General features: G+C 37.2%; 1 protein-coding gene across 2 annotated transcripts in view; it reads right to left on the reverse strand.

Moving 5' to 3' along the window:
* Window positions 1–18,876, reverse strand: part of SUPT3H (SPT3 homolog, SAGA and STAGA complex component) — a 252,787-nt gene that overhangs the window by 75,368 nt on the left and 158,543 nt on the right. For both annotated transcript variants that reach the window (XM_079298425.1, XM_079298424.1), the window contains exons 4-6: window positions 8,507–8,593; window positions 7,281–7,371; window positions 5,516–5,652 (exon numbers count right to left, since the gene is read on the reverse strand). In XM_079298425.1, coding sequence (XP_079154551.1) covers window positions 5,516–5,652; window positions 7,281–7,371; window positions 8,507–8,593 — 315 coding nt within the window. The remainder of the gene's footprint in view (window positions 1–5,515; window positions 5,653–7,280; window positions 7,372–8,506; window positions 8,594–18,876) is intronic.

The following is an 18,876-nucleotide window of genomic DNA, read 5'->3' on the forward strand; positions in this document are numbered from 1 at the left end:
GATATCAGCAAGGAAGTCAAAAATAATTCTTTGAAAAGAAAAACAGATATATTATCAAAATTAGAGAGCAAAAGAGACATGCACTGAGAACTGATGCTTAGTAAAGGAAAACTTCTTAGTTTGTCTTCCAGCATGCAGTTTCTACTAATTGTGTGTTGTCCCTACTTTCCACATGGGCTTTAAATCAAATTTCAGTTTGTTCCTGATACACCCTGCAGGAACAGATACTCCCTAAAGAATAATGACCACCCCCCACCCCACCCCAGCATTTACACTGGCATAATTTTGGCCAGTGAAATGAGCACAGTGGTACTAAAAGGTCTCAGAGTTCTTCCTAAATCACTTCTTGCTTATTTTCTCTGTTCATCTTTTCCAAATTTGTACAATGAATTTCAGAACTTCAACACCATCTTTCGGATCCTCCGTGAAAAGAAGAGCTCACAGTTGTTTATTTCTGATTTATGCCCTCCAATTTTCCCTCTCTCAGTTAAAAGATCCCAAGTCCATGCCCTGTGTCCAGTCACCACAGAGCAACCTCTGTCCATGCTAATGCTCTCCTAAGAGAGAGGCCACATCCAAAATGTGTGGTGGGGAGAGCTCCTGGCCTCTGCTGCCTCCCAGGAGTTTACAGTCATAGAATGTTTCTGGCTCAAAAGGAAATTTAAAGATCACCTAGTCCCTCTGCCCTGCAGTGAACAGGGATATTTTTCACCAGACCAGATTGCTCAGAACCCTGTCCAACCTCACACTGGATGTTTCTGGGCAGCCTGTGCCAGTGCCTCACCACCCTCACTGTAAAAACCTTCTTCTTTATGTCTAATCTAAATCAACTCTCCTTTACCTTAAAGCCATCCCCCCTTGTCCTGCCAAAGTCCCTCTCCAGCTCTCCTGAAGCCTCTTTAGGCACTGGAAGGGGCTCCAGGGTCTCCCTGGATCTCTCCAGCTCTCCCAGCCTGGCTCCATTGGAAAGGTGCTCCAGCCCTCTGAGCATCTTCAGGGTCTCTTCTGGACCTGCTCCAAAAGCTCCTTGTTCTCCTGTGTTGAGGAGCTGGACACTGTTTGGGACACCATGACCTGGCTCAGGTCAAACTGTGATTACTCAAAAGCTGAGGATGATACTCTAGCAGGAAGGAATCTTCTTGGCCACTGTCTAGTTTAATAATATATTCCAAGTCCACCATATTTCTAAGGCTGAAACAGAGTGAACTCTCAGAGCACAATTCTTTGTACCTCAAGATGCAGGTTGGTGTGTTCAGGGGTCTTGTGGAAATACAAATTAACTGTGTCTCAGTAAAGACAAAATTAAACAGGAATAATTAAAAAATGTAAAAAACTATATATTCTACTAACACTTTAATGCAATTTACCATCTTTTGCCCATTACATTGCTGTGAGCTTTAGAGATTTCTCACTAAGACAAAAATGCTGCTGAGAAGCACTAAAAAAAATTACATCCACAATGAATCTCCTAGACTAAAAATCTGTAGTTTTTAAAAATCTAATGCAATTCATAGGACTAGATCTTCAATCACACAACCACAGGATAGTTTGTGTTAGAAAGAACATTAAAGATCATCTAGTTCCAACTCCCTCGCAAAAGAATCAGAAAATAGGGATTTGACTTAGTTATTTTACCATTTTGCTGGCTTCAAGCCTGCTTTAAGGTAGTCTATTCTTGTAGGGAAGCTATTTTCCCTCCACCGTTTATTCAAACTTGCAATGTACTGTGAAAGCATTATGGTAGCTACTGCAACTGAATTATTGCCATATAACATGTGAGTGTTGGAAATGTATCCCTAAACTAGCAGTCAGAGTGACAGATGATTGGTGTTTCTCCTAATCCTATGGGAACAGAAGTGAAACAGAGCATTCACAGCGTGGTGCTTTATGAATTCTTTTGTGTGTCAGTCCAGACTTCTGATGGGAAGACTTTTTCTTGGGGAGGAGGGAGCTTTAAAGCTATAAAACAAATTATAAAAAAAGGGTATTTGCAGAAGGATAGAGATCAGCTTGGCAGTGAAGTTCTTAAACACCTACACTTGATTTAATGACACGACATGAAGAATGTGATGGTGGTTCTCACAGAAAAAAAGCAGAAGAACTGAAGTTACCATTCACAAAATCACAGCCAAACCTGCAGTTGGATTAACTATATTCAGGCACCTGAGAGGTTCAGAGAAGCAACATAAGGACACAAGCACCCAAACCTCCAAGTCTACTCAAAGTTCAAAATAATGAAAAATTCAAAGATTTTAAATGAACAGGGGGCTTTTTGCTCCACCAATTCAGTCACATGCCACAGGAATACCACCCCTCCTCTCTAAATTATTTTTAAGAGGCAGAGGAAAGCCAAATTGCCATCCTCTTGCAAGGTGTCAGTGGATTCTGTCATACAACAGGCAAAGGAAGGGATGTTGAGTTCTTGAGCACCACCAGCCCTGGCTGTTCCACAGCCCAAACTGGGCAATAAAATAGGAGTGTGGGTAGATTGCCATCACTTGTGTTACTCTCATGAGACTGGCACACAGTTCTATGATCCATCTCTCCTTCCCATGCAAAGTTCAATTATACCCAGCAATGAGAATCACCTTTTCCATCTATAAATGCTCTTCCTCTGAGGAGCAACCTTTCACTGGTGCTTTACTGCTGTCTCAGGAGAGCAGGATAACTGTTATGAAGTGAGACAGAGGTGCTGTTCTAGTTTGTATTTTGTTTTGATTTTGCCAATACAATTGGCTGGTTTGCCTCTACTTAATATCATTATTGCAGTTTTTATAAAATTTGTTTAATCACAATGTATTTATATAATAATCGTGTATTAAGAAAAAGTAGTGTGAAGTTGGTTCTTAATTTTTGCACTGTATTTTAAGAATATTCCACCTTGGATCAATGTCCCTTTGCACATTGCTGGTATTACTGCTCCAGAGACAGTACCTTTGCTTCCAATCAAAACCATGGGATACATCAGTATATTCTATAGACAATCCTAGATGAGTGTCCTTTGCTTTAATCTGAAAGTGCTGGTGGCTGTATTCCAGTCAAAGAACTGTAGAATTGTTTGTTTCTCCTTTGCTAATGTCCCAAAGTGGCTCAGAGCTTTCCTGACTCCTCCATGCTGCAGATATGGCATGGACCTCACAGCACTGCAGGCAATAACATGAAGGACTAGCTCTAATTTTATGAAATTAAAAGGAATGAGCATAAACAATATTTGCATTTTGTATCATAACTAAAACCATACTGCTAAACAATCATATCCTGTTTAGCCCATAATGACATCAGAAATATATGTTTATCATCTACTCTGGACAGCTTAGCATGATTTTGGCCCAAGGCAAAGTGGAACTGAAATCATTTACAGTTTTCCAGACCAAGATAACCACACATTTCTGAGGTAATTGATACCTAAAAGGAACACTGCCCTTAGATTGCAGTTCATGATTTAAGTACACTAATTCCTTAAAAAACCCTGTTAAATTGTCTATTGGATTTCCTCCAGAATTTGGTGTGGATTAAACAATCTACTGAAGAAAGAAAATGTGATACAGGAGATTAGTCCATCCACTAACAACTCTTCCTTTAGGAATGGATCACATTTCCTACTATCTTTGATTCCTTTCCACCCACCTCAAAGTGACAAAATCCCAAACAAAACAAAGCCAAAAAGACATTAAACATTTTGAGTAGCATATTTCAAACAGTCTTTCATGTTTTGTCATTAGTTTAGAGACTAATAAGAAAGTAAATAGAAAGTAGTGGCTTCATACCTGCATATAATTCATGAATGTATTCTAAAATAAGATCTTGATTTTATTTTTTTCTTTTTTTAACATAGGAACAGATCAAGAGTTCACAAAATGTAATGAAGTCAAGCAATAGAGAGAATTAGTTTTTATATATAACACACACACTACAGTTCATGAAGTGAATTACAGTCCAGTGATAAAAAACAAAATATATAGTCAGATGAAAGGCAAATATCAGATAACAAACACACACTTCCTTGACAGACAAACATAAAATCAGATTTGCCATTGTCTATAACAGAGAACTTCATACTTTTATCAATTTCTGTAGTTCTTTAGACTCAAAAAATACTATACAGGAACAACAGAAGAGAGTGCAAACTCAAGCACATAACCCATTCATTCATTCAGAATCCTGTTATCTATTTCTGTCTGTACAAGCTCAAAGAATTTTCCTGTTTTTATGCAAAACACAACATTTTGCATAAATAAATAAGAGGTTAGAGAAAAGAAACCACCAGTTTCCAAAATACAAACAGTGGTTGGGAACAACTGTTCAATGACACAAATTCTCAGCTGGGGGGAAATGGGACTTGTTCCTAAACAAATTCTTAGAGAGAAGTAATTCTTCATTAGGTTTTGATTTCTTCCCATTGCAGGGCAAAAAGGACCAGAAAGCAGATTGGGAATGCTACACTTCTGAAAAGAGGCTCCATTAGGAAGAAAGAAATTAGAATTACAACTACCACAGGATAAAAATTCCATTATTTCTTAGAATTTTTCATGAAATCCTGAAAGTAAAATTAAGCCCTAATAGCTAAACATCAAATACAAAAATATTACCAAACACATGAACCACTCAGCAACCAGAGGGAACTCAAAGCAAAGCCACCAGCTTCCAGCACTGAAAGGTACAGAAATCACTCGACAAATACCAAATTTCTAACAGTCCTGTCCACTATGTTGATGTCTGAAAATTGATGGAAATTGGCTCAAATGTTTCTCTGGAATTGTGAGTGTGCTCCCAGCACAATTTTGCCCTTGACATCCAGTTGCTTACAGAAAACATGAGGAAGAATTGAGCAACTGAGCACGAAGAAGGGTGAAGCAATCCTCTGCATTCACTGATTGCCAAAAAACAAGGGTAGTCCTGCCTACCCACAGAAAATTAGTCAAAAACACAGACTTCCATGCTAACACAGCTACACTGCTTCTCAGTCCCTCCTAACTTTATGGGAGTCATGTAGCACTGCATTTTTTAATGCAGACAAAATTTTTCATAACTACATAAAACAGAAAAAAGGACTTGAAAGGATGGAGAGAAGAGTGTATACTCTAGCATGATTGCACAGAATATTTTAATTTAATCTGTAAACTGTGTTGCATGAAAAGAACCCTCAAATGCTATTGAAACAATTTGCTAAGAAGATAAATAATGAAAAAGGAAAATACTGTTGTGAAAAATGTGCATGGAATGTTTATAAATAGAATTTGCTTTCTTCAGGAAGGAAATACAAATACACAGCAGACAGAAAGATCCATAACTACCCCTCTGTAATCTTTCTTCTCAGCATGTGTGCTTAGATATCAAGAAACATTTGAAGCAATAGGAAAAATATGGAAATAGGATTTCTTTAGACCATCTGGGCAAAAGAAAAAAAACATGTAAAAATGATTTAATGTGCAGCATGAAAAAGGCATTAGACCAGCATGATGTATTAAAAGTTTCACAGTTTCTCTGCTGGGTATCAGTAAAAGGAAAGAATTACCTCCATCCTCTCCTGCTTGACATCATCAATCTCATCATCTTCAAACATGGCCAGCAGCTCTCCAGTCTGGTCAATGGAGTTGAGGAAGTCTTGGGCCAGCTTCTGCCGCTTGTTGGTGTTATTGCTGTTGAATTTGTCTTCACAAAGACAAGCAAAGAACAACAAACTTAACCTATTTGGCTTCTCCAAACATCACCTGATGTCCCTCAGAGTGACACGTTTTAGAACCAGCACTGAGCAGAAAAGTTCTGTTCTTACTGTGCCCCTCACACAAGATGTGCTGCCTGAACAAGGTGATGTCACTGCTCTGCTCCAGCAAAATATCCTCTTTAGTATTTTTTAGTATAACCAAATAGTTTTTCATAATCTTGAGAAAGCCAATCTGCTCTCTATATATCATTACTTCTCACCAAACAATCCAGAGTGGACACAGCTGTAGAGGAAACAACCCTGCTTTGGTAGAAAGAACTTTAGCCACAGAGCAGGATATATTGAGGAAATGTTCTTCCCTGAACACATGCAGAGCATCCTCATCACTACAGCCTCAGGCAAACCCTAACACGTCCATTAAGATGCAGTTCCAGAGGTGATGGAACATTGCTCTGCAGTAAAATCTGGAGGATGCTGGCAAGATGATCTCTGTTGTTCTAAACAGCAGAGAAATTATAAAGGCATTAAATTCACAAAAGAAAATTAATGGCTTTAATTATCAAAGCCCGCTAGAAAAGGAATTCCAGGATAAACTGTGTTTAGGAAGCATTTAATGAACATCTAAAAGGCTTAAGGGAATTGTTTATTTGCTTTAAGTATTAAACAAACTAAAGTATTAAAATCCCAAAGCTATCAGGTAAGAAGTTGTACTGTCAGATTGCTTGCATACACGAAACATAAAAATAAAATTTTATAGGTAAATTAATGAGCTGACAAAAACTTATCAGTTTGATGAAGTCAAAGCAAGAAATACAATGTTTACCTAGCATCAATATGGATGCTCAGAGGAACTAAACACAAGGAATTCATTGTATGGGAAAAAAAAGAATAAAAGGCTCTGAGAAAGGAAGTAAGTTTAATATAGAAAGTTGGGTATGGACATAGCTAGATATTATAACAGTATGGTAAGGTTTAGATTTACCATAAGTTTTAACTTAACTTTTTACAATGGAAGTGTTAGTTCTAATATCAATATAAATCAACAAAACTTTAAACCAGGAAACTAAATGGCATAAATGAATTTATTTTTAATTCTAAGAGCTTTTCCTTTAAATGCATTGGTTATAAAATCTGTGACTTCCTCATGGAATTCAGAAACAGAAGTGTTTCCCATTATTTAAACTACAGATCCAAACTATAAAATGTTAAACCACAGTGAAAAAAACCCCCCACGTATTAGTGTTCAGTGACTTCAGATTATAAGGGTTTTTCTTTATAAATATGTCAAAACCTTTGATAATAATTTAACAAATGTCCATTCAACTGCAGGTGGTGCATTTAAAATACAGATGCTGAAATCAATTAGCCTTTTAATCAGCACCAGTTTCTTAATTCAACAGAGCTCTGACATTAGTCCTAATGTTCATCTTGATAGTAGATACAAATGCTTACATTTTTCAAATTGAAGAGATTTTCAGCAAAATTCCACTAAAGAGACTATTTTTGTGTCTCTATCTTACTCAATCAAGTAAGACATTAATGCTTTGCATTAAGCTGTTCAGCACTTTTACAAGACATCAAGCCTCTCCCAAATTAGGTAATTTTTTTTTCCTACCTTCAAGGAGATCATCTTCTTCTATTCCTTTGACAATTTTAGATTTGTAGTCTCGAAAAAACATGTATTTAAGTAGTCTTCGAAGCTTCTTCTGTGAGAAAAAAAGTACATCTATATCAATGACTATTACATAGTTATTTCTTATTTAATAAACTTTGTAACAGACAGACATACAAATGTGTAGCACATTACTCAGTAAATATAGCTTCTAAAATATTTGTCATTTTGATTTCTGCAGAAAATCCATACATAGAAAGTACCTCAGGACAGTAGCAATATTAAATATTAAATATTATTCATTTGAACTCCTTGGTACTTTGCTGTGAGACAGAAATGAGTTTGATTTTCAAAAAGGAGAAATTCATATATTGGGCTTCTTTATAGCACTCCAAAATGTTTGCTTACTTTGGAAAATCTAGGCTAGAAATACACATTTCCATGAACTTTGACTCCATATCAACTGCTGTTATCAGATAAAGAAACTGCAATTTATTTTAATGTTTTAGGGGGGTTTAATTTTGAAATTACTTTGGTCATTAGGCTTCACCTATCAAACAAAGAAAGGAAAACAAAGGAGAGAAAAGGGTTAGAGAAAGAGGGAAACTAAGGAAGGAAAGGACATGAAGAACAAATAATGTAATTAAAAAGAGTTTACAATTTCTTAAATAATTATAAAATTTGAGGAGAGAAAATTATTTTTTTCCCTTGTTGACTTGATCTGCTTACTATCCAGACAAAGCAAGGCCATAACTAACTTTAGAGATTTGAGAAGGATAAAATACAGGAAAATATCATAAAATAAAGAGAATTTATGGACAGTCTAAATGACAAAACTATAATGGTCACATTCTTAAATGTCACATTGACACCCTTCATAACTGGCGGAAATTAGAATGATTGATTTTTAATTAAAGGGACATAAAGTATAGAGATCAATACTTATATCTTATTAAGAAATTACTTTGAGTTCTATGGTATATTATCTACCCTAAAGCTTTGTGGAAAAGCAATCAATTGATAACTGAAGCTACAGGGAAAAAAACAATTATTATTTCAGATATTACAGAATGATTGTAACATGCTCAATCAAATACAACTGCAGAGCAGCTATATTTTTAAATAAAGCTATTCATGATGGATTCCTTTATATAGGTTAAGAAAGCACTTGAAAACACAATAAGGAGCTGATTATATAAAATAAGAAATTCCTGTCTTAATTACTGTACCTTATCTTTGCGCATCAAGAACAGGAGATCTTCAGCAGAGATGACTCGAGCTCCTCTCATCTGAGAAACTTCAGCTGCTTGCTGCAACTAAAATAAATGAATAAATTAGAATGGCCTTTTCAGTGTTAAAAACTTTATTCACGGGGGTTTGTTTTAAATAAATTCAGATGATATTTTGCATGGTCGTCCATAGCAAAACACAAGCTGTGCACTAAAACACAAGCTGGGACTCTCAAAGGTGTCACTCACTCGAGTCTTGTTTGCCAAGAAGTGAATAACAATTTTATGAAAAGCCTGAAAGACCTTTGACAGATCTCAAGAAAAAGCTTTTTATTTATATTTAAAATGATTGATTTTAAAAAGACCTGCTGCCCTTTTTTTTTCCTTCTCTTAGCACAAAAAATGAACGTATAATTCTCTCAGGCAATGTAAAAATGCCAAATTCTTGCCATAGCACTTTATCTGCAACTTGTGGAAGGGCGGCTGATCCCCCTCCCAATTTTTTACAATAACAAATATTAATTTTAAACAGCTTACCTAAGTATTTTTTGAAAGAAACTCTACCCATACTTGACTTAGCATTAGTACAAGCCAGACTCACATGAAGAACTTTTTCAGGATCGCTCTTATTTCATTTGGGAGGAAGAAAATGAATTGATAGGAAACACCGACTCTATTAATGAAGGAACTGAAAAACCTCATTGAGCAGACCAGGCCATTCAGCTGTGAAAGTGATAAAGAAGGGATTGAGCAAGGAATGACACAAAATTGGTAAGAGGTGGCCAAAGGAGCGTGGACTGCCCTCACATGCATTGTCAAAGTGCCTAGAGAGGCCCTGAATGCCTCAAATTATGCTGTAAAGAGCAAAACATCTCTTTGTAAAGGACTAAGTATTTCAGCTTTCAGTAGGTTCAGGAAATTGGGGTTTTTATGTAAAAGAAGAACAGGGCTAGAGACCTGATAACTTGGTTTATCTGCACAGCTGATGCTTATCAAAGTGCTGGGCTAAGGAGGTTCAACCCAAATGCACAAAAGGAGTCGATGGGATTTGCTCCTTTCCACTCACAAGCCTTTTGTTTTGGCAGATGATCATCATGGAATCACAGAATGGGTTGGAAGGAATTTTTAAAGGTCATCTAGTCCAATCCCCTGTGAAGAGCAGGGACCTTCAACAAGACCAGGATGCTCAGAGCCCCATCCAGTGTGACCTTGAGTTTTTCCAGGATCATTTCTGAGGACAAGCAGTTTCAGCATAAAACGTAATGCTGCAACAACTGAAACAGAAGGGATGCTTCACACTTTATCCTCTAAATCAACAAACATAATCCAAAAAACAAGCTTTAATTTTAAGTTTTTTTGGCCCCAGCTCTGTTAACCCTATAATGGAAAACTGACACTGAGCACAGCACAAAAATCATCAAAAGAAATACACCTTCAAAAATTCTTGATATTAAAATTCATACACACCTGTAACATGATCAATAAACAATAATTTATGTTCAAATAGCTCTATATTCTTCAGAAATGCATTAATACACCTGAAAATAATTTAAAGAAATCCTATCCTTCATACTCACACTAGCAATGGTTTCACTCAGTATCACTGGCTGAATAAGTATATTATTAATCTGAGCTCCCATGCTGCTATGACTTGAAATAGGCCTATTCAGAAGTTAAAAAGATCAACAAAAACAGTAGCTGTTTCTAATATCCAAAGAAGGGGAAAGGGGATGGGGGGGAAATTTTCATTTTGGCAAGTGTTCAGTGGGCAAAAGATTCAGTCCATAAATCATAATACTGGACTGTATTAATTTTTTTCCACACTAATCACACGCACACAAAACGTTAACTGTATCTGGTATGCACAACACAAAACATACTGCGTGAAGAGGTTCAGATTTTCCCCTCGGAACCCACTCTTGGCCTTGCAGTCACAGAGACCAGAGAGATTTCAGGAATTCAGAAGTCACAGTAACATAATCTCACTTGAAAAATGTAAGAATGTGAAAAACGATAGCTCTATTTTTTGGCATAAGCAAAACTGTTTCTTATTCTGATTAGTTTGAGGGCACGCAAGCTACTTATGTTTCTAACATAAAATATAAAGAGTTGGATAAAAAAAAAAAATTACCAAGTACGAGCCAATATTCCTCTCTGGTGTAAATCTATTGCAGCTAATGGATTTATGCCAAGGCTGACTTTGGCCCCACCGAGCTTAAAAGTGTTAGAAAACCTGACCTTAGCATGGTGATAACACAACACAGCTTTCCCAAATATCATGTAAAACAATGGCAGAAATATCCAAAGGGAAAGCACGCCCTAGTTCCCAAACATGCACCAGGATGATCTCTTGGCCCCTTCCAATCCAAACCATTCCCCACTCTCTAAGACACAAAGCTCAGGTATGCTTATTTCCATGTGTAGCTGAAATACCTTATTTTTCCAAATGATAAACACGTGACAATGACACTTATAGCAAAGGTTGTGTGTGAGCTGCTTGCAGGAACCCTGTGCTGAAGGAAGGGAGAGTAAGGAGCAAAGGCCAAATTCACGTCCCATTTGCATCTAAGTAAATCCTGAATAACACTGTTTACTTTCATGGAGTTATTCTGGGCTAAACACAAGATCAAAATCTGGAATAATATTCTCAGTTTCTACCAAAACAATGAAAACTTTATTCTCATATTGCCTCAACTTCTGCATCTATTTTATTTTAAGGAATGGACACACAGCATTTAATTACTTTGGCTTAAAGAAAGCAAAGTACAAAAATAATTACTTCCTGTACAGTTATAAAATATGGATTATTTATCCAAACAGACCATAATGAGTTCTGCATTGGTACACATATTTACCTGGGAACCCAGGGTATGCTCAGGTAAATATGTATCCAAGCAATTAAATAAAAATTACATCCCACACAGCAGAGGCTGGGGGGAAGATGTATTTATAGTTTAACACACACATAATTGACTCATTCAAACCACAACGTGAGTGCTTTGCTATAATTAGTATTATAACCAACTGTCTTATTTGCCTGTCCCAGAGTTGCCATTAATATGCAATAAACCCGATTCCTGAATTTCCGGAGCTGAGGGCCTTGCTGAGCCATTAGTGATGCAGGGGGATTTCAGGAAGCTGTGCCAAAGAACCCATCCATCTCTGAGCACTCCAGAAAACCCTTCTCAGCTCCCTGCAACCAGGAGGTGCCTGGCTGCAGGGGAGTTTCAGGGTTTCACTGACTCCAGGTGATGGGTGGGACAGAAATGCTGCAGGAACTGCTCCTGCACGAGGTTACCACATGGCAACCCAGCAGTTATGGCAAGAATTTCCCTCCATCTCCCTTCTCCAAGCCTCAGTGCCAGTCACGGAATTTGGGGCTGCAGCAGTTCCAACACGCTCACTTGTCTTCTCCTAATTTTTTTAGTTTTGAAATTATTAAGTCCACGTTGCAAAATATTTTGTTTGGGATAGTATTGAAGAACAGCAAACAATCCAAATTACTCAGCTTTTTTAAGAAAAACAGGTTAAATTCCCTAATACCAGCAAACAATGTCTGAGACCTCAGAGTCTGATTTTTTTTTTTTTTATTACAGCAGAATTATGAACCCCTAAAAGTGAAGTTTAAATAACGGAAGTGTTGAAATGATTTTAACTATAGGAGCGCAAACAGCTCTGTTAATAATTAGGAGTTTATGAAAAATAAGTGCATTTTACAATTTTTCCTATTACAAAGAAGGTAGTATATACACTAACTATATTTTAAAGCCTAAGAAGAAATGGCTGGGGAATAATATTTTAAAATGTAATCATAGGTTTAATGACTTTATGAAGTTAACTTTCTTGGCAGGATGAACTGAAGTATGTTAACAGTCACCTTTCGGCTATTTTCTTTTTGCAACTTCTGCAAATTATAGATTTGTTGAAAGGAGTATTCATTCTCCTGTGACAGAAGCACAGTCACTTCAATGGGACTGTCTGCTTTTTTTCTTTCTTACAGAATTATTTTTTCTTCCACTACCTCCAAAGTCAACAATCACCGATACTTCTTCTACAAAACCATCTTGATGGACAAACAGACAAAAAGCTGGAAAACAAACATACGTGTTGTGACATAATCCTCCCAGTTAAACTGCAGGACGGAGCTGGAATGGTGATGTTTGCATGCCTTGGAACTGCTGGCAGCCAAGAATAATGCTGCAGGAGCTACAGTTTTGTTTTCATTATACAAGAAAATTAGATCATAGTTCACCTGGATGATTTTTTTTTTTTTTTTTTCAGAGGCAGGAAGGTTTCTGTGTTATTAAATATGCATTAAAATGTCCTGTTTTCTCACCTTTTCTAGGTAAAAACCACACTGCTGTAAAATTACCAAATAATATTCTGAATTAAGATAGAGTCTTGTAAATACATTCCAAACAGAGCATCCTGATACTTTTATGAAGGCAACTAAATAGAAAAGGAAAATAAAGGTTTTCACTTTGATCTTTCCATGCAACATCTGACATGCTACTAATGGTGACACCTGAGCTTCTTGTTCTAACACAGAGAGAGGCAAAACTGAATTTGCATCCACAAGTCAGCACAGGGATGTGCTTTATGCACTTAGCAGATCCTTTGGAGATAATTACATTATGGGGCCCATTAGAGCACTGTGACAGGTAATGAATGATTCAGCATCACTACACAAGGATTCACCAGCATGACTGAATCATCACAAGCTGTTCTCTGATTTTCTAAATCAGAAAATGTCCATCTGCAAATTAGAAGACAATCAATATTCTTCTTCATAGATATTTAGTATCAATTGTAAATACTTTTTTACTGAAGACCATTTAATATGACACCAGTTGATTATATGTGACTTCCTGAAGATGAAGCTCTGTGTCACATTTTGAGGCTTTAGAGAATCATGGAATCATAGAATCATTTAGGTTGGAAAATACCTGTAGGATCATTGATTCCAATCACTCCCCCATCATTTCAAAACCTCCACTAAACCATGTCCCCAGGTGCCATATTCATACATCTGCTAAACCCCTCCAGGGATGGTGACTTCACCACTTCCCTGTACAGTCTGTTCAATGTTTGACCACTTTTTCACTGCAGAAAGTTTTCCTAATATCCAATCCAAACCTATTTTGGCACAACTTGAGGCCATTTACTCTTGTCCTATCACTTGCTAACTGAGAGAAGAGACCAATTCCCACTGGCTTCAACCTCTTTTCAGGGTGCTGCAGAGACTGATAAGTGAATCTCAGTCCATACAGATCATGACAATAGGAAAACATGAGTTCATACCCCACAGCCTCTGCCATCTACTGAGATCTGGGTTTCAATGATATCATTTACTGTATTTGTCCCTTTATGAAAATCATACTCTCAAGTCCCTGAAGCAAGTTCAGCTGCTTCATCTCACCTTCTCCTGACTCCCAGTGCAGGCAGCCCAGGGAGCTGGATCTGGACACAGATCTGGAGCCTGCAGCCAGTAGCTGGAGGAGAATTACCCCAAAAGCATCTTTGGCATTAAGCAGGTTACCCAGGGACTCCCTCCCTCCAACAGCATAAAGAACACATCTATGTCCAGGACTCAATGGTTTCAATGACAGGGGTGACAAGCAGCTGATTTAAAATTAAGAACACAGGATGTTCCAGTCACAGGTGAAAACAGCCCTTCCTACACTGCCTTCAGACTGAAATTGGGTGAAAGTCAGTCCCAGGAACTCCAAAAAAAAGCCTCACACCTCAGTCTACGTGGTCTTTACCACAGCACTGCCAACCAACATCTCCACAGATCACTATGATGAATATATTTTCTGAATATTCCCATTTGTTAAACTGAACATTTAATATCAATTTAGACATCAACATCTCTCTTCATTTGATTCACATCTCACTTCTGATCATACAAAAGGTCAGAGGGGTTTTCTTGGTTTGTTCTTTAAGTTTTTCAGCAACATATTCAGTACAGTCAGAGCAGAAAGACTGCAACAAAAGAAGCTACAAACTCAGAGGGAGCAAAAACAGCAAAGGAAGAAGACAAACAGCTTGTTTGAGTTTGTTCTTCATGTTACAAACAAGATCTTTCTAAAAATACCAAATTAAAAGAAAAAAAAAGAAAAAAAATCAGAAATATGTAAAACTACATGAAGTCAGCCTGTGTAATGGAATGGGCCAACAGGAAAATACACCATGTTCCTGGGGTTACTTTCTGCATCTATTGGAGAGAGATTCCTTTAAAATTATATTAAATAGATTACAAAGGAAAAAAAAATCCAATAGTAAAATTAATACCTCTATTTTGCAAAAGATGAGCTTGAATCAAAGGATTTTTTAAAAAATCTCTTCCTTATAAATAATTTAGGCTTAACTTCTTAAATTAGAGCTTGTTTTTCCATTTTCTGTCACACAGGGAAAAGAATTTAACGCATTTACGAACAATTACTATATTTCAACTTTAGCTTCAGGCATGACTTTTTCCTATTTTTCCTTCTTTCAATTCAAATTCCAAAATCAACATTTTGGACCAACATTTTATAGCTGTAATTCTTCTACTCTCCAGGAAACAAAAGAAACCCTATTGCACACCTGACATTTATAGCAGGTAACACGGACCAAACTAAGTGAATTTATACCAACAACATTAAAACCATAAAGTCTCTAGGTACAGAAAAGTATTCAGGCTCACTGAACTCAGTTTTAATGTGGTCAAATTATTCACAGGCTACATAGGTGTTAATTCAAGATTTGGTGTTTCAGTGGGGATGGCCACTGCTGATGTTCTCCCCCACTGCTGGTGGTAACAGCAGGCAAGAAAACAAACTTGGAAACTTCTACTGCACTTATTATTATTACAAGGGAGAGGAAAAAAGCTTGAAAAATTTCATTCAAGTGGAAATGATGGAGTAGTGTTCCTTAGAACAAGCAAGAGACTGTGGAAAACGCTTTGTGAAGTGTGAACTTTATAGATATGAAAGATTCATTAGCCAACCTGAAACTGAAAAATTCTCACAGCCAAAAGGCCTCCAACCTCTGCACACAGATTTCCCCATTTCTGCAGATGAGAGTAGATGTCCTCTGTTACTGATTGTCCCTGTTCTAGGATTGTCAGGATATTCTAAATGCTGAGGTAAATGGTGCCTTTGCATTGTAAATCACTGGCATAGTTTTTTTCTTTGATCTAAACTATACAAAAGTGAAGTTTTGGAGGAAATTATTTTGGATCATTGAATAGTTAGAGCTGGAAGGGACCTTTAAAGGTCATCTGGCACAAACTGAAATAAAACTAACAAGATTTGGTCTGAAATTTTTCCAAAGGGCTGCTTTGTTCTCACAGCAGTATCACTACAGATATTCCAAGTGGAGAATCTCAACAACAATTTTTATTCCATCTAAGTTACAACTTTTAATGCCTTTATGCTACTAAATTTTGCTTTTAAAAAATAAGAAACTGTGCAAACTGTTTATCAATAAATGCATTAAAATTTCCTTTAGTAAAAAAAAAAAAAAATGAAGTTAAATTTCTTAAAAAATTCTTAACAAATGAAAATAATATTCTTTCTGAATATTTAGTTTATTAACTCAAATTTATTTCCTATCAATCAATTATTTCTATTTTTTTTTCTTTCTCTATTATTACTGTGGCATGCAAACCAGCAGAGGTTTACATTATCCCTCAGCTTCCTGTCCTTTGGTTTCAAATCCCAGAAGAAACCACCACTCAGGATTATTCTTACACAACTTCCAAGGCTGCAAGCAGAAAAACCCCTGTTCTCTGTTGATTGAGAGACCATCTAACATAAACAGGTTCCTTTCTCCCATTGCTGTTGAGAGCACCATTTGTTTAAATCATGTATCCTTACATTGCTCACACAGGAAAATAATCATTGCCCTATATTAGTTTCACCAGAACACTAAATAAATACTCTTCCTTTCCATATGACAGCAAATTGGAATCAGGCATCACTGTCTGACACAGGGAAAATAAGACATTTATTTACCCACTCCAAGCCCAGAGATAAAGTGCTTTGAGAGGAAGCCTCAGGGTAATGAAGTATTGCTGTGAAGAGCTGGCAACCATTAGTGCTCTGAATATAGGAGACCTTGACAGGCTGGAGAGATTGGCAGAGAAGTGTCTGAAATTCAACAAAGGCAAATGCAGGAAGGAGGAAAAACGCCTGGAACTGGTCCAGGCTGGGACTGACCTGCTGGGAAGCAGCTCAGAAGGACCTGGGGGTTCTGGGGGAGCACAAACTGTCCAGGAGCCACTGTGTGCCCTGAGGCCAAGGCCAGTGCTGTCCTGGGGGCATCAGGAAAGCATTCCCAGCAGATCCTGCCCCTCTGCTCAGCCCTGGGAGGCACATCTGGGCTGCTGTGTCCAGTTCTGGCCTCCTCAGGACGAGAGAGACATGGAGCTCCTGGAGAGTGTGCAGTGCTGGGTGACAAAGATGATGAAGGGACTGGATCATCTCCCTGCCCAGGAAAGGCTGAGGGAGCTGGGGCTGTGCAGCCTGGAGAGGAGATCCTGATAGGGAACCTCATCCCTGAGTGTCCCTGTGTGTCCCTGAGTGCCCCTGTGTGTCCCTGTGTGTCCCTGAGTGTTCCTGAGTGTTCCTGAGTGCAAGGAGGGTCAGAGCAGGGCCCAGGCTCTGCTCCAGGGGGCAATAAAGGATAAAAACATACTTTAAAAAAATCAACTCCCAGAACATAAGCAAGACATTGCTCTGAAGACTTAGAGTTGGAGACAAAAGGAGAAAAAGAGGATTCAGGTTCAAACAAAAATACAAACATCAAAAATACAAAAAATGAAAATACCAACATCTTCTCTTAGCTCTAGAATTTCTCATGGCCCTGGAGAGACATGCTTTCATGTTCATGCTAGGAAACACCATGGTAATGATAAAAGACTTTGAACGTTAAAAGATTTCACCTGAAATGATTCACATTGGACTTTCTTAATACCTTTTTAATCTCTTCTACTCAAGTGCACATGCTAACCAAGTGGGAGCTTCTCAATCTGGATGGGGACTTCAAGTAAATGTAGATCTCTCAGATTAAACACTGAGACACATAAAAGATGTAGAGGACTATAAGTTTAAATGGTTTTGGATGCCAGAGAGATCACACAGGTGTCCTTGCTCCAGGTGCATTATATTGCCTGCAGAATTTTGAAACTCAGGTGTCGCCTTGCAAGATGTATCTAAATTATCAGTAGGAAAAAAAATCCAAACCATTTAGTTTTAATACATTTTCAACCACAAGAATGAAGTGTACATTATGACACTGGAGAAAAGCTCATCCTGTCTTGCAATCTTTAATGTCAATGAGGAAAAATGCAATAATTAGAATGCACCTCAATATAGGCAGTTCTATGATTTTTTTTATCTTCTATCAAGAAATGTATTTCCAGGACATTCCAAAATGGTTCCAGAAATCTAAATCTGTAACTACTTTCTTCCAATAATCTTCTAATCCAACAGAAAGGAAAAAATAGGGGGAAAACAACAGTCCCAGTCCAAGGCATACCTGCTTTCATGTAAAAATGAGTAAAGGAAGTCCAAATTTTTCTAAGTATGTGTTGTTTTGGTGCATTTTCTTACTCATTGTTACAAATTATAATTCTCAGAGCTTAAAAAAAAACCAAACAAGGTAAATTTTATAGATAACAGCATGAATGTGGCAAAGTTTGTCTTGGGAAAATCAAAGAAAGCAAAAAGGAGGGAGCTTTGCTCAGAGAGAGAAAAGAAAGCACCATGAAGAAGCATAAATGTAAAATATGAATAACAGATATTTGTGTGTGAAAAAGGCCCTGATTTCCTAACTCCTATTTAATGTTCATTCTTTAATTAACATTCATTTCCCAAGGACATAAGTTTGAAAAGGCTGTTTCACATTACTTTAGCACGAAGAGAAAGAATCACTTTTAAGCCATGAAAAGACTGGGGAAAAAAAATAAACATGCCTTCTGAACATAATTTCCTCTTTATTGCTACTGCAAAGTTATGAAATGAAATCTATTATTTAATTACATTGGATCAAGCAACAGGAAGGGAAGGGAGTGTTTGAGTCACAACATCCCAGTAAGGATAAATTACTACACTTCCTCTTACTAAAAGACAGTTTTAATGAAAATGTGAAAATGGTTAAAATCAAACTATTGGGAGGTAGAAAGATCTTGCTAACATAAAGAACACATGAAATGTACTCTGAAAATCAGAACAGAAATAGTGATAACAACACAGGGGAAGAGTAGAAACATTTGTGCTAGAACATCAATAGTTTGAAAATTATTTACAATTATTCACATTCTGAAGATAGTTTAAAAACTATACAATACCTTCTGGGCCTGCTTTGTTTAATGCTTTGCATTG

This window comes from Erithacus rubecula (genome assembly GCF_903797595.1).
Source record: "Erithacus rubecula genome assembly, chromosome: 2".
NCBI classification, from domain to species: Eukaryota; Metazoa; Chordata; class Aves; order Passeriformes; family Muscicapidae; genus Erithacus; species Erithacus rubecula.